The 14,274-nt window shown below is 46.8% G+C and overlaps 1 protein-coding gene across 1 annotated transcript in view; it reads right to left on the minus strand.

The window, feature by feature from the left end:
* Positions 1 to 8,391: 8,391 nt before the first annotated feature.
* The window catches only part of mast4 (microtubule associated serine/threonine kinase family member 4), a gene marked incomplete at its 5' end in the record, with an annotated part of 71,345 nt that continues 65,462 nt past the window's right edge, over positions 8,392 to 14,274 (minus strand). The window contains 1 exon segment of the mRNA XM_079289667.1: positions 8,392 to 14,193. Within this exon segment, the coding sequence (XP_079145793.1) occupies positions 10,619 to 14,193 (3,575 nt within the window). The 3' untranslated portion in view covers positions 8,392 to 10,618.

Here is a 14,274-nt window from a genome sequence, read left to right on the forward strand (position 1 = left end):
GAAATTGCAAGAGTCATTTTTCTGCAGAATGAACTGCAGATTAATCAATAATAATTGTAGTTGCAGCCCTAAACGTGATTATCATCTTTATTATTTTATCATATTATGGAATTTCCAATGAGATCCTACACTTGAACTTCAAACGTTTATTTGCAAAGAAGTTGGTTTTATTACATTTGAAGAGGATTTTTTTTGCTGACCTCTCCTTGTAAGAGTAGCTCCTCTGAGCTTCCTAACTGTAGCCGGAGAAACGACAGAAGAAGCCACTGAAATGTTTTAGAATTCTTCTGACTAACAGAACCATTGTGCTCTCTAGGAATGCCCTCCATTAAACCTCCTTCTGAAAGGAACTGAATGTACTGAAGCTGTCGTCTGGCTTCAGCAGGCCGGGACACGTCGACGTGACTGGAGGCTCAGACTGAGTGAAACCCACACAACTGGTTCGGCTTTGTTTGACATGTAATATGAATCCAGAAGCGCGGTCGTCTGCCGGGCGCATGACTGACATTTCAGAACATCGCTCGGAGGCATTTCATCGTTCTAGGAAGATATCATTCTAGGAAAAATATTGCAGCTCGCACTGCGACTTTCATCACGACGGCAATTTCACATCTCCTCAGGAGAGTTGAGGCCTCGAGGGCCGCTGCAGGGCACCAGATATATATGTGCTAAGACCTCCAACACGATGAGAAAGAATCCATCGCTTTATCCATGGGAACGAAAAAGAAGATGAAGATGATATCACAAGTCGCTTGTCCGCTCGCATTTAAATTAGCCGGGAATGGCTTTGATACAGTCGGCCAAACTAAACATGAAATACTCTTTCCCAATGTTCAAGTCATCCTTTCCTTTTATATGGCTGGGTTTGATGTTTATGTAAGGAGCCTCAGTGTTTACGAACACATTTGGGGCTTTTAAAGAGCCGTGGCCATGCTCATGCCTGTGATCCGGTCCTCTCTTGGGACCGTCCCATGTCAGCTCTAATGCACTGAGGGTTCGTCAGAGGGTCACAGTCCCTGTTTACGATCAGACATCCTGTCTCTTCAGCCCTCTGGCTCCAAACGCATCGGCAAAATGTCCTTTCTGATATTACGGCCTCCCCAACTCAACATGACTCTGACTTCTCTCTCCTCAACATTCAGCACAGCATACAGTATTTTTAAACGGTGCTCGTTAACGTTGAACGGTGCATGTAAACACACAAATAACACCGTTACTGTTCTGGTTCACTCTCACCGGTCTCATCGGTGTCCGTTCCAGATGCTGCAGGCATGTTTTCAGCACCGTATACTGTCCGCTCAGCACCAAACGACCAGTTAGAGGCCAGCTGGTGAACGGCGTGGAGCACAAACCAGAGCTACAAAGAGAGGGAATATTAAGATTATTCAGATATTGCAACATTCATCAGATGACCAGAAACACGACATCAAACGAAGAAGGTTTCTCCATAACTGCTGCATGTGTAAATACCAGCTATAAGGTCATCTAAGGTCATCTAATATAAGGTCATATAAGGTGATAATATGTCAGCGCTGTGTGCAGCTTGTTACTGCTGCTCCAAAAATCTATCTGTGCAGGTTGAACCTTCAAGATTGTCGAAATGTTTTACGATCATATCTGTTTCTGGATTAATATTCCTGCTGCATTAATGTGTATGTTGCATGTTAACTCCTTCTTATCCTGTTGTCCAGTTTAATCGACATCAATGCATCATATTCTATAAGATCATCTGTGTGCTCTGTCCTGTGCCTATAATCTCTACTTCCTCCTTGAATAAATGTACTTAATGACCCGACTAGTGTTTGGAGACTTTGTTTGAAGTACAGAGTGACAGATATGAATAAATGTGACCCGAGATGAAGCGGAGCTGTGAGATCAACAGCATCAGATCGACACAGACGCTCTTTGTGGTCGCACACTGAAACAACTGCTGCTTCTATTGACAGCTGACATGAGCAGATCAACACAAGCAACCGCTTGTTGCTGACTTCTTGCATTCATCCGACTACAACGCTTCATTGTTGCTGTTTTTATAGTCTTGCATCTCTTTACAGATTTGTATTTTTCATCACATGATCTGCTGGCAATAACACGTGTGACCACACACGTGTGGTCTTTGTATCCAGGCTTTGCACAAATATCTACGATAAGACGCAACAAAAAGAGCGAGTTTGCTGGAGGGTGAGTTTGGCATTTACATCATTTGATTACCTGGACCTTTATTGAGCCCCAGCGTGGTTAATGCGAGTGAGGAGCTTTGCAGTCCGCCTCCTCTGGGAACACTGCAGCATGTTCTTGTCAACAAGTAGCAGCATGAGTCATCCATTAAAGAGAAGTGCTTCCTGCCATCTGAGCGCTACAGATGTTGGCGTGTTGAATGAATCGCTTGCTATCTGAACAAACATCTTCCTGCCATAGATGAGCCGTCTCCTTCTAAGAGATGGATGGATATCGGGTTGTATATATCGAGGATGTCGATGTCCACACCGGGATGAAAGGACTGGAATATGTTTATGTGTTAATCTGTTCCACATAAAATCACCGATTGAATGCTTTTGTTCCCTGCTCTCCAACAAGAGCTCAGGAAACCATGAAGCATTTAAATATGTCTCCAGCTCATTTGGACCACGCTTTGCTCTACGTAGAGCGCAGCCGCCAACATTTTTGGATGTATTCCAGCATCACATGCTCGGTCATGAATTCACCATCTGTTGGTAGTCATACTCCTCTTGAGGGGTTGTAAAACTTCATCTTCAGGGGGGATGAGAACTCTTTTTACAGCATCACTCTGCACTCAACACTGCGTTGGTGCAGCTCCGTTTCTGGTGAGTCATCGCAGTTTTCAATGCCATGGCGAGTAGCACCTGTCTCCTTTGGCCTTGCGAAGACGTGAGCCTGCACCTCGTGGTCCAATATTGCTTTCTTCGGGTTCTGCCTTGGTGAATTATTGAGCTGTTGACTCCGTCTAAGCACAAGCGGCTTCCTGGGAGGACTCCTCCGATATGTGGCCTTCATGTGCTTCTTCCAGCAGAGGTTCCCTGCCGTCTATTTGAGATTCAAAGAACTGCTCTGGCTCTCACTTGTGACCAGCTTGCCTTTGATTCTACAAGCGTGAGATGTGTGCAAGTGATCCATTGGAAACGGCTCCATCTTTGCTTTTATCTGTTCACAAAACATCACTCATATTCCTTGAATGTGCTTGGTTTTTCCCCTCATGATTTAAAAAAACTAATTTGCACAGTTTCCAAAGAATAAGGACAAAGATCTTTGCATCCGTGTCACAGTGGGACACTTGTAATGAGAGAGTGGACACATCTCCACCGAGCGGATTATTGCACAAGCCTGTAATCTGAGCACATCTGCAGCTTGAGTGGTCCGTCGCCGCTGCTCTCCACAGTGTGAGAAACCTGCCAGAAGCTTGAAAGAATGAGCTCAGTCTGGATTCGTTTGACAAAGGCTTGAATGCAAAGGATGCATTTACATGTGAAAGTCCTGCACTCCAGCTTTAAGTCTCTCAGACGCTCATTAATGCGGTCGCTGTGGGGCCACACCGGAGACGTGTCACTCTCCTGAGCCCAGACCCATGCCCTGTTTGACCGAGGGATCTTCTCCTCCCCCATCCTCCTCCTCCTCCTCCTCCTCCTCCTCCACCTTTTGGCCTCCGACACTCTTCACCCCTCCTCAGGTGCCTGTAGATACAGCAGCAGGATTGCACAACCGATCATTCAGTTGTACATTGACGTCTTTGCTCACACAGAGAAACAGTTTGATGTTGTGCATAACTTAAAGTACACTCGCATTCATATTAGTCATTCACTTTGTTCAGTTCTGGAGGAGAAAAGCACAACTTTTACTGTAAATCTGTTAATTATTGCATGTATAACACCTCTTATTGCTCAGGACACTCTCAGGCCTCAAAGTGTCGTCAGAGTTATGCTTTGCATCGCTGAGAACTTCATGAAAAACGCTTCTGTGGTCGGCTGCGCGAGGGACAAGACTGGAAACAGATTGTGAAGTTTGTATCGTGTATTATCCCCGCGTGTCCTCGAGGGTCGCACACAAGCATGCAATTTGGATTCTTTTCATTTGCAATCACTCATTGCAGTAATTTGACATGACCCAGTGACTCAATGACTCAGGAGTGTTTAGAAGAGTAGCGAATGGACAAAACAGAACCAGAATATTCTCAATGATTGCCGTGTGTGTGTGTGTGTGTGTGTGTGTGTGTCTCTTCTTTCCATTTCAAACCATGATGTTCTGGGTCTGACACTGTGTTGTGCAAGAAGCAAAGTTCACATCTCATCACGATGAATGAGTGACAGAAATAAAGCAGCAAGTGATGATTGGCAGAGTCAAAGCTGGAACAGTTGATCATCCGACAGCCATCTGTCGGCCGAGTCTGGTTGTATTTCTGCTTCACTGAATGCTTATGAAGTTTGATCAAGAAGACTCCTGTGTAGAATTGAACAGATTGAATGTCAATTAAAGGTGCAATTCCCTACAGATTTGGGAAAAGGTTCTATTTAAAGTAGTGTTACTCATCGAGGCCCTCTCAGACGCTCGTTAATGCGGTCGCTGTGGATCCGAACCAGGGACGTGTCGCTCTCCTGAGCCCGGACCTTTGCCCCGGGTTTGACCGAGGGATCTCACCCTCATCATCCTCTTCCACCTTTTGGCCCATCACACTCCCGAACCCCGAGGTACCCGTCAATACAGCAGCAGGAGCTGAACATCCAGTTGCACATTGACGTCTCAGCTCACACGGAGAAACAGTTCGATGTCGTGCATCACTTGTACGCTCACATTCGTCTGACTGTATCCTTCTGCGACAGATCGACCGTCATTCATTCTGTGCCGGTGATCTTTGAAGAGTAACAGTTCAGTGACATGGAGGCCGTACTCAGTCTGTCTGAAGACCAACATGAAGTCATTGCATCATAATACAAGCGGTGACACGAGCACATCCACAGAGCAGATCAACTTACAATGCGCAGTGACTTTGATGACCCGGCACCGTCTCTATATACACTTTAGCACAACCGCCAGTTAGCAGCCTGACACAAAAACCACCACATCATGCAGCCACGCACCATCATCCTCTCATTCCACTGTAACTACACAGGCCGAGAAGAAGGTTCTAATCGACGCGCTCTTTGTTTCTCTGCCACACAAGAAGTCTCCAAAGAAGCTTTTCAATTCCCAGAATCTATTTAAAAACTGGGCATTTCATCACAGCCGCACGTGATTCCGTTATAATCGAGTGTTTGTTTATTTTACATGTTGCAGCACAAGCATTTCCATGAATCTCTCAAAATAATGTTCTGTTATTGGTGTTCCACGCTGTTGACAATCTCCATATTGTGTACCTGAGCGTTCACTCGCCCACACAGAAACCACACGCCACCCAGCTAGACAAACACACACTTTTACTTGTGCTAGAGTTGCAGGAAGGCCTTTGTCAACACAGTGAACGATGTCGGATGAGGGACTCGGCTCCAGAACATACATGACAGTTGAACAGTTGCATAATCGTCAAGGATGTTTTCACTGCAAGTCCGTCACTCCTACTGAAGTACAGGATCACTGCAGCTTTAATGTGCAAAGAGGAATCCATGTCTTGCAGAGAAGAAGAAGAAGTAGGAACACAGAAAGTGAAAAGCACAGCACCACAGCAGAGGTTTTGAACATGAGATTGAACCCTGGCCTACACAAGGAGCTCGCCTCTCCCTGTGTGCGTGACGGGCCTGTGGCTGAGGACCAGAGCTCGGCAACAAGCCATCAGTTGCAACATGAGATATGAGAGCTGGGCTGGAGTTCTGGCTTCCCCCCAAGTCACAGAATGTACTTGAACAAATTCCAGCAACAAGAATTAATACAGGCCAGTGTGGATTCAGCTATCTGTGTCTCAGATTGCGTGTGTCTACATGAACAAGCACTCTTCCCACCGCTGGTTCCAACGTCTCGACTTCTTTGTTCACAAGAGTCGCTTTTCTCTGCTGTGGTCTAAATGAGCACAAACTCCTTCAAGAGGACCGCGGGATGTTTCGGGAGATTTTACCACGGCTACAGTGCATTGTCAACATTGTTGATCCCCCATTTTGCTCCAGAATTAAATACAATATCTTAACTATGAGGTTGATTGCCATGCAATTTGTTAAAGGCATTCATGGTACCCAGAGGATTCATCTCAATTCTTTTGTTGATCCCTTATTTTCCCTTATAGTGCCACTATGTGAGAAAATAATAATCTACAACACAGATATGGACACATTTTTATCATGGTCCCCAGACCCGGGTTCCCCTACATTTTCTCTCAAGCCAACTTGATGCTAGCTTCGTGAAATATCTCGGAAATCGTGGAAGATCATGAACATTTGGTGCAATTGTGGCGTTCACGAGGAAAGTCACGAGGATCATCCCTCTGGAAGTCCCCGAGCCTTTTCTCTTGCACCACCTTGAACTGAATATTTTAGATTTAGAGTTCAACAGATTGACAATCACGGAAATTCTTGGAAATTTGGTACAGACATTCATGGTACCCAGAGGATGAATCCTACGGACTTTGGCGACCTCGTGACTTTTCATTAGGTGCCACCAGCAGGTGTTTTCACTTATACGCGATATTATTTCAACAATTGTCTGTAAATGATTTCAGATTGTCATATTTGGCATTTCTTGTTCCCCACGAGGTGAATTATATGATGTTTGGTGATCTCTTAACTTCTCATCTAGCGCCACTATCAGGTCAAAATTGTAATTTGTCCATCAAACAAATACCTGCAAAATGAATGACATTCATCAGCCTCAGCTGCACTCGATGTTCAGCGCTCACAAGCAAATATTAGCACGTTAGGTTCAAATGAACCTCGACATTAAACCTTCCGAACATCAGATGTAGACCTTTTGTTTTGTGTCTCTCTACAATGTGTGTGTTTACACACACATATGCACACACCCTATTGATTACAATGCACACAGTTGGTCACATCATTAGTATTGATCAGTCGTTGTAAACGGATGACAAACCAGCAGCCCTCACTCGCTGGAAGCAGACGGGCGAAGAAGATTCATTTTATTATCCTCTCGATCCATCGTCTCTGCATGTTGCACCATTTGTTTTATTTAGTATGTGAAATTAAAAGCGGGTGAACGCTGACAACGGGATGGTTTTGTGCTGCGAGGATTGTGTTTAACTTCCTTCTATAACATAATAAAATATAAAAAGTCATATAGGAAAGTGTTCTCTGTATTTTAATGACAGTAAATGAGTCATCACAATGTTCTTCTCGCTGCAGCAACACCCTCTCCTCCTGACGGTTAACTCCATTCCTAAGAGGATTGTCTCCCCCAGTCAGTCCTCTGTTCAATGTGTGCTCAGTAACCACTGTGTGGACACTGATGCATCTGTGTCATTAACACTGTAATCCTGTAATCCTGTATGAAACGACAGTGATTGAACATCAAGAGGGACTTCTGCTCAAACCAAACATATTGGAGCCAATTTAGATGGAACAGAAATCACCTGGAATGCATCATAAACATATTCCAGGAATATAAATTCTACTCCATTGACAACATGTCAGGATGTTTGGAATTTTATTTTGAATACAGATGAACGTCCTACTGTTTGGAGGTGACAACTATTCGCTGTAAACATAATCTGTTTATCTTTGTCAGATTCATTCTGATCTTGGGAGGATCCTCTGTACTGAATGTTGCATTGAAGAGCAACAACCTCCGCAGCACACGGATGGCAGGATACTGCCCCCTGCTGGTGTTACACGATACCATGGTTCGGTATAAATAACTGAAGAGGAGTATGTGTGTATGAGAATAGATAAGCATATCTTTAAGATTTGTCATGTGCCGTTTGCAGATGATTCATCTATTGCACCTCTGGATCTTCTAGGAGTCTCAGACCTTCTATGTAAGGTTCATGGAGGAACTGAAGCTTGGAGACAACGGAATTGTTTTCAAGTCTTTGGGGGACAATGCATTTTAAGTGTCATTTCTTCATTTCCTGGGAAGTTTCCTAAAATGAATGTCTATTTTAGTATTAATTATTATTATTATTGGCAAAATAGGAATTCATATGACCCGAGTGACCCATAAACCCAATTAAATACATTAATATAAATAAACAAGTCATTTATTTACTCTTATTATTTATGAACTGGATTGGATGAAGTGGACCAATTGTACCACCGTCTAAACTGTTTAGTTAGTGAACTTCTAATTTTGCATAAAATTAGTGCAAATTATTTCAGTATTTTCAGGAAACGTTTTAGTGAATTATTATTCATAAATTATAGACTCGTAAGATAAAGTGTTCCCTTTGATCTTTCAATCTATGAACTCTGTCAAAAGAGGACCGAAAAGATGAATTCATAATTTCCATTTTATTTTCAGTATTACGCAACATTAGAAGTATAAATATCTGTTTTAATATACAACATCTATGACATCCATAGAGCTTTCCTTGGGCAAAATACAAAACTCAAAACACTTTTATTGCACATATTCTAAAAGACAAACCATCGTAAGCAAGTTCATCAAACACTAGTTCTGCACAGAGGACGAAAAGAAGAAGAGGAAACTGAGAAGACGAGCAGAGAAGGAAGCAGCTGACGTATGAACAGACTGATTACAGCACAAACACATGTTCTCATTGAACATCCTGGAGGCCGGGGAGCAACGTCTCACTACTGGAAACAACATCTCGCACACACAACACAGATTTGGCAAATCCACAATATACAAAATATACATCCACGATGCTTTGTGAACAAACATTGAATGTGCTTTGAGGATTGAAAAGTCAGTCACAGGAGGAAAGAGACACACGCGTGTTCAACGTGTTCAAATGAACACGTCAGTGAGTCACGAGAGGGGAACTCATAAACCAGTTCCATTTTCTTCTTCTCCCCCTCTGAACTGAATATTGTCAAACATTAAGGTGCATTTGTTCTCTCACACTACATTAGCAATACATTAACAATATCTAATGCAAAGTAAACCTCAGATTCATTTCACGCTAAAACCTCTGCAATCAATCTCTCGTGTCTCAGTTCCCGTCTGGGACACAGTGCGCCTGCTGTGAGGATGAACTCCACACCGCGTCACGTCTGACTCGTCAGCATGAGAGTACGCGGAGTGGACAAGGTTGTTTTTACAGCCAGCACAAGAGCGCAAACACTGCACGACATACTGAGTGTCCGAGGAGACTCCCTCGTTCTCATTTAGGGTTTGCAATTCATCTGCAGTATAGAAACGTGTGTGTGTGTGTGTGTGTGCAAGTTGCAGGCCTATACGTGTCGTACCAAGTATTTAACATCGAATGCATGTTGTGCACATGAAGTACGCGTGTGGAATCTTTACCCAGGTGAAGCTTTAATCCAGCTGCTGCTCACTACGAAGAGTCCTTTGAAACATCGAAACACTCACACACGACTTGAACAACACGAAGACCGAAACCCGACATTTAAATCTGTTGAAACCCCGACGGCGAAGCTCTCGGTGTACGTAATCTAATCTGATCTTCATCACGGGACCGGAGATGACGACCAAAGCCTTCAGAAACAAACTGCATCTCGTGAGTCAAACAGCAACAGTTCATAATGTACACTCAGCATCAACGGCAAAGACATTCCTGGGGAATGCCGACAGCCCTCACAGTTTTGTTATTTTATGCTACATTTTCAGAAATAGCCCGTCCACCCCCTCCTCTCTCTCTCTCGAGCTCATTCTGGAACATGTGGACACATGTTGAAAGTCACACAGAGGAGGATGCGTGTGATGAGACGCACCACGGTAGCTTACTTCAGACCACAGAGACATCCAGCTCTTAATACATACGAACAAATGACACCGCAAAATCTATACATATGGTACAAACGGCGATCATGTAAGCCCATGAATCCCAGTTTTACAGCGCTTTCATATTTACACCATATTGCATAAAAATCAAAAAAAAAATATATGTACAGATGTCAGAGGAATGTGAATAAACACCACACCTTGCTAAGAACAGCAAGTTTTTTTTACTTCCCATAATTCTAAGGCCCCCCCGCTAATTTAGGATTTGCAGAACCGTGAGATGGTTCTGTGTTTTTAGTTTTAGGTGAAAAGCACAGGGCACGGTGCGTTCCCTCTGTGTACCACTGCACGGAAACCCAACACACAAAGAACATCACTCCAGAGACACAATCGCGATACAAACTGCTGAATTGCTGAGCAAAAACTGCGCGTGGTCTACTGCATTTAAAGACTTCAGGCCCTCCGAGTCCAGAAGAGTGCAATTCAACATCATATCTACGGAGTCTACAGCGCGTCACACCTCGGGGAGGCTCCTCCTCCTCCGCTGCCCCGACACCGATTGCACAGAACCTCCAAACAATCAACTTGATGTAAAAAAAAAAAAAAGTAAAACACCAAAAATGATCAGCAAACGACTGCCTACACACACACACACACACACACACACCTCTCTACCAGCATGTAACAGCTCGCCGGTCCTCAAACTAAAATAAAAACAATAAGGCGGCATCATGACGTTTGCACAAACTATCTTCCGACGTTCTATCTGGATTCTCTGACGTCGGCTGCTATTTTTCCCTCTTTATTTTTTGTTGTTAGAACTTCGCGGCGACTCCTTCTGCTGCTTCCTGCCAGTATCTCTGTCGTAGGCGGCGGCTCTACAAGCGTCTCTTTTAGTGTTCTTCTGTGCAGACGCGACCTCTTGAACGGCCTCTTTTCTCTTCCTCTCAGCCTGCTCCCTCTTGCCGAAGGACACCTGTTTGTCGGGGGCGGTTGTCCGGGTATCCGGGCCCTTGGGACTGTCCGGTTTGAGCGTTTCAGCCTTGGGGCCTTCCTTGGACACCTTGACCGCACTCTCCCGGGGCGCACAGCCGGAGACCCGGCCCGGGTCGGCTTCGCTGCCCCGCGGTTCTCTTTTCGCCGGGGGATCGGGCTGGGAAGGAACATCTGAGGGCAGCTGATGAGGCGAAGCAACTTCTCTTGGTTTCGAGCCGTGATGGTTTCTCACGGCCGGGGCTTGTTTTTTGGGTGAGGGGTCTTTAAGTTTAGCATCAAGACCTTGTTTAATAACTGGTGTTGGAGCTACGGAAGTCTTCAGAGTTGCCGATGAAGGGACGGCTTTAGCAGGGACAGATTTTGGCTTCCGGTCGTTTTCTTTCACTGAAGTTGCTGCAGATATTTTGGGGTTCTGGGTTTCTCTTTGCTTCGCATCAGCAAGAGTTGGAGAACGCGTCGGCTGAAGCGATTCCTCCCGCTTGGATGGCGACGAGGCTTCTCTCCGTTTAGGGTCGTGGGTTATTTGAGCGTTTGACGTGGAGAGCACACATTCTTTCGGCGGATCTCTCCGTTTTGAACTCGGACTGCCCTTCGCCGCGGGGACGGGAGGAGCTGCACCGTGAGACTTCGTCTCCGTCCTCACGCCGGCGTGCGGTACAGGCTGCGGCTCGGGCCTCCACTTACTTTTGGCAACCAAAACACTTTCATTTGCAGTTGCCGAGGATGAACCTTTGAGCTCAGCAGCGGTTTCTTCTCTTTTAGAGGCGCAGCATTCTGAATCAGAAGATTTGTTTTGTGCTTTGCCAGCTGGATAGATTGTTGATATCTGCTCTGAATCCTTCACATTGACTATACTCTGTGTCTTTGGTGATGTGGGCTCCTCTGCTTTCTGCAGCAGTTTGCTGCTACTCTCTATTGCACCAACAGTGTTATCTTTCCTATTCAAGTTCAGTGTGACATTATTTAATGAGGCGGCCATGTTTACTTTAGAAACTTCTCTCTTTTGCTCCAATTTTGTGACGGCAGCACACTTCTTCGAGCCTGAGCTGCCTGCATCACCTGTATCAGCGACCGCTTTCACAGCAGATCCGTTACATTGTTCCTCACTAACAGACCCGACCCGACCGTCCGATTTCAAGCTGCAGGTTTCGTCTTCTTTCACAGAACCAGACGTTGTGATAGAAACCTGCGGTTCCGTATTTGACGAGCAGACGTTCGACCGCCGCTGCGTTGAAAGCACGCTCTCTGGAGCGCGCACAGATGAAGAGTTGTTCTGTACGGTCGCCTCAGAGCTCACGTTCGAGGTCCGTGCAGGAGTCCTTTCTTTCTCACAGCTCTGACCTCGATCCGAACCACAGTTTGTACTCCGCTTCAGCGACACGGCCGGCGGTTCACCGGCCGCTGCAGCCAAAGTTTTCATGCTTTCCTCCGGCTTTGCTGCAGTCAAAGAGCCCGCTGTGTCGGAGCGGTCGGTGTTCTGTGATGTGGCGTGTGGTGCGACTTCCTCCTGCTCCGCTTCATCCTCCTGATCTTCATTGCTGACTTCCCGTATGGAGGGTGTTTTTCCACAGGAGGAGAAGTGGGAGCTGTGTCGAGGGCCTCTGTGTTCATGAGCCAGTGATGAACTGGACTTCATACCCGTCCGGCTCTCTTGTTTAACACTGAAGCTCGGCGCCTCCACTTTGCTGGTTTGAGCCTTTAATGATTCACCGTGTCTGTCCTGTGCTTTCTCACCGCTTGTGCTTATTTTCACCTCCGCGGCTGCGTTATTCGACTGATCTTTGGAGGCCACGATGCTATTTAGGGAAGAAACCGCTTCGGGGCTTGTGGAACAAGTCAGGGGGCTCTTCAGCTTGTCTGTACTTTTCACTTGGGGGATGGTTATTTGTCTCTCAGTCGGGGTCTGGAGCCAAATTGGAGGACTCAAAGAAACACTGTCGCTTGTGTTCTCCGCCATCTTGGATAAACAGGTTTCTGTTTTAGAAACTCTGGGCCCTGAGAGCAGACCAATGTCCAGAGTGCCCTCCAGGGGTTTGAGAGAGGAGGCGTGGCGTCCTTCAAGTTTATATTCAGACGACGTCTTCCGAAGCGGAGACTCTGCGGAGGAGATGAGCTGGAGTTTTTCCACGGCGCTCTCTCCTCTGCCAGAGAAAAGCTTCGGGGACAGACCCTCGGGGCTGGAGTGAACACTTCCCAGCCCCGCCTTCATGTGCTCATGAGACATGGCCGTGTCCAGCTGGAGGCTCTTAGACCTGGTGGAGCCAAAGTGCAGGTTCTCGTGGATGCCGGGGGACAACCGACACATGCAGTCCTCTCGTTCTTCAAAGGACAGCCTCTTCCTGGTGAACTCGATGGTGGGAGCTTTGAAGTCCAGTCTGTCCGGCTTCATGTTATCTTTGCCCTGTCTGGAGTGCTGCCACTCGGGGAGAGCGGAGCAGAGAGTTGATCTGAGTCCTCCGTCACTTTCACAGCAGCCGCCAGACGTTTCGCCGATGCCCTCGGAGACACGTGTGCTGAGTTTCTTATACAGCACATCTTTCAGGGTTGTGCTTGCAGCTTTGGCCTCCAGGAGGCCAGAGTCTGGGCTGCTATGGGCTTTGATTTGGCTCCGGACCAGAAAACTCTCATCCCCGTCATCGCCACACACCGGGGACGACGAGTCAGCTTCACGCAGGGCGTCTTGCTTCTGTAGCGACTCCCTCCTCTCTGACCAGTCCTGCCTCTTTGCAACCATCTTGGACTTCAGCTTCTCCCTGTCGAGCTCCTCAACAGACTCCTGGCGGCCCATCTTGCGACCCACGGGCCTCTTCAAGCAGCCCTGCTCAACAGGTCGAACGCGGTTGACTGCCAGCGGCTCGCTGGTCGTTTCTTCCACACTGTGCAAGACGGTGTAATCCCGCTCCCCGGGCCTCAGATCCTCATCCTGCACCTCCTCTTGGGTCACCTCCAGGCTGTGCTTCCTGGGACACAGGTGCTTCTTATCTCCTGTGTAAGAGGGGGACAGCTTCTCCTCAGACTGGACACGTTTTAGGAGGGGCGAGCGCGGAGGCTCAGCACTTTTGGGGCGCACGATGTGGCGTACAATCGTGGGTGGGGAATGTATCTTGGCCGGGAAGGCTTGGCTCGTCTTGGAAACGGGATGCCCACTGAGAAGGGGAGAGGGAGAGCGCTGAGGAGACGTTGGCTGGGGGGTGGGCGAGGGCGTGCGAGCCAAAGGAGAAAGGGGAATGCTGCCGGCAGACTTGCGCCGCCCCTGTCGGAGCCTTTGACACGGCAGCTTGGGGCCGAGGCCATGGAGGGTGCTGGGACGAATGTGACCCGAGCCTGCGGGGGAGTTTGGAGCGCTGGAGCTGGGGGAGCTACTCTGGGACGAGTTGCCACCTGGAAGAGGACAGAAAAAAAGACGACATCAGTCATTTAACATACATGAAGTGAAAATAAACGGTACGATTTCTTAGACGA

The sequence above is a fragment of the Melanostigma gelatinosum genome (genome assembly GCF_949748355.1).
Source record: "Melanostigma gelatinosum genome assembly, chromosome: 18".
In the NCBI taxonomy this organism is placed as follows: Eukaryota; Metazoa; Chordata; class Actinopteri; order Perciformes; family Zoarcidae; genus Melanostigma; species Melanostigma gelatinosum.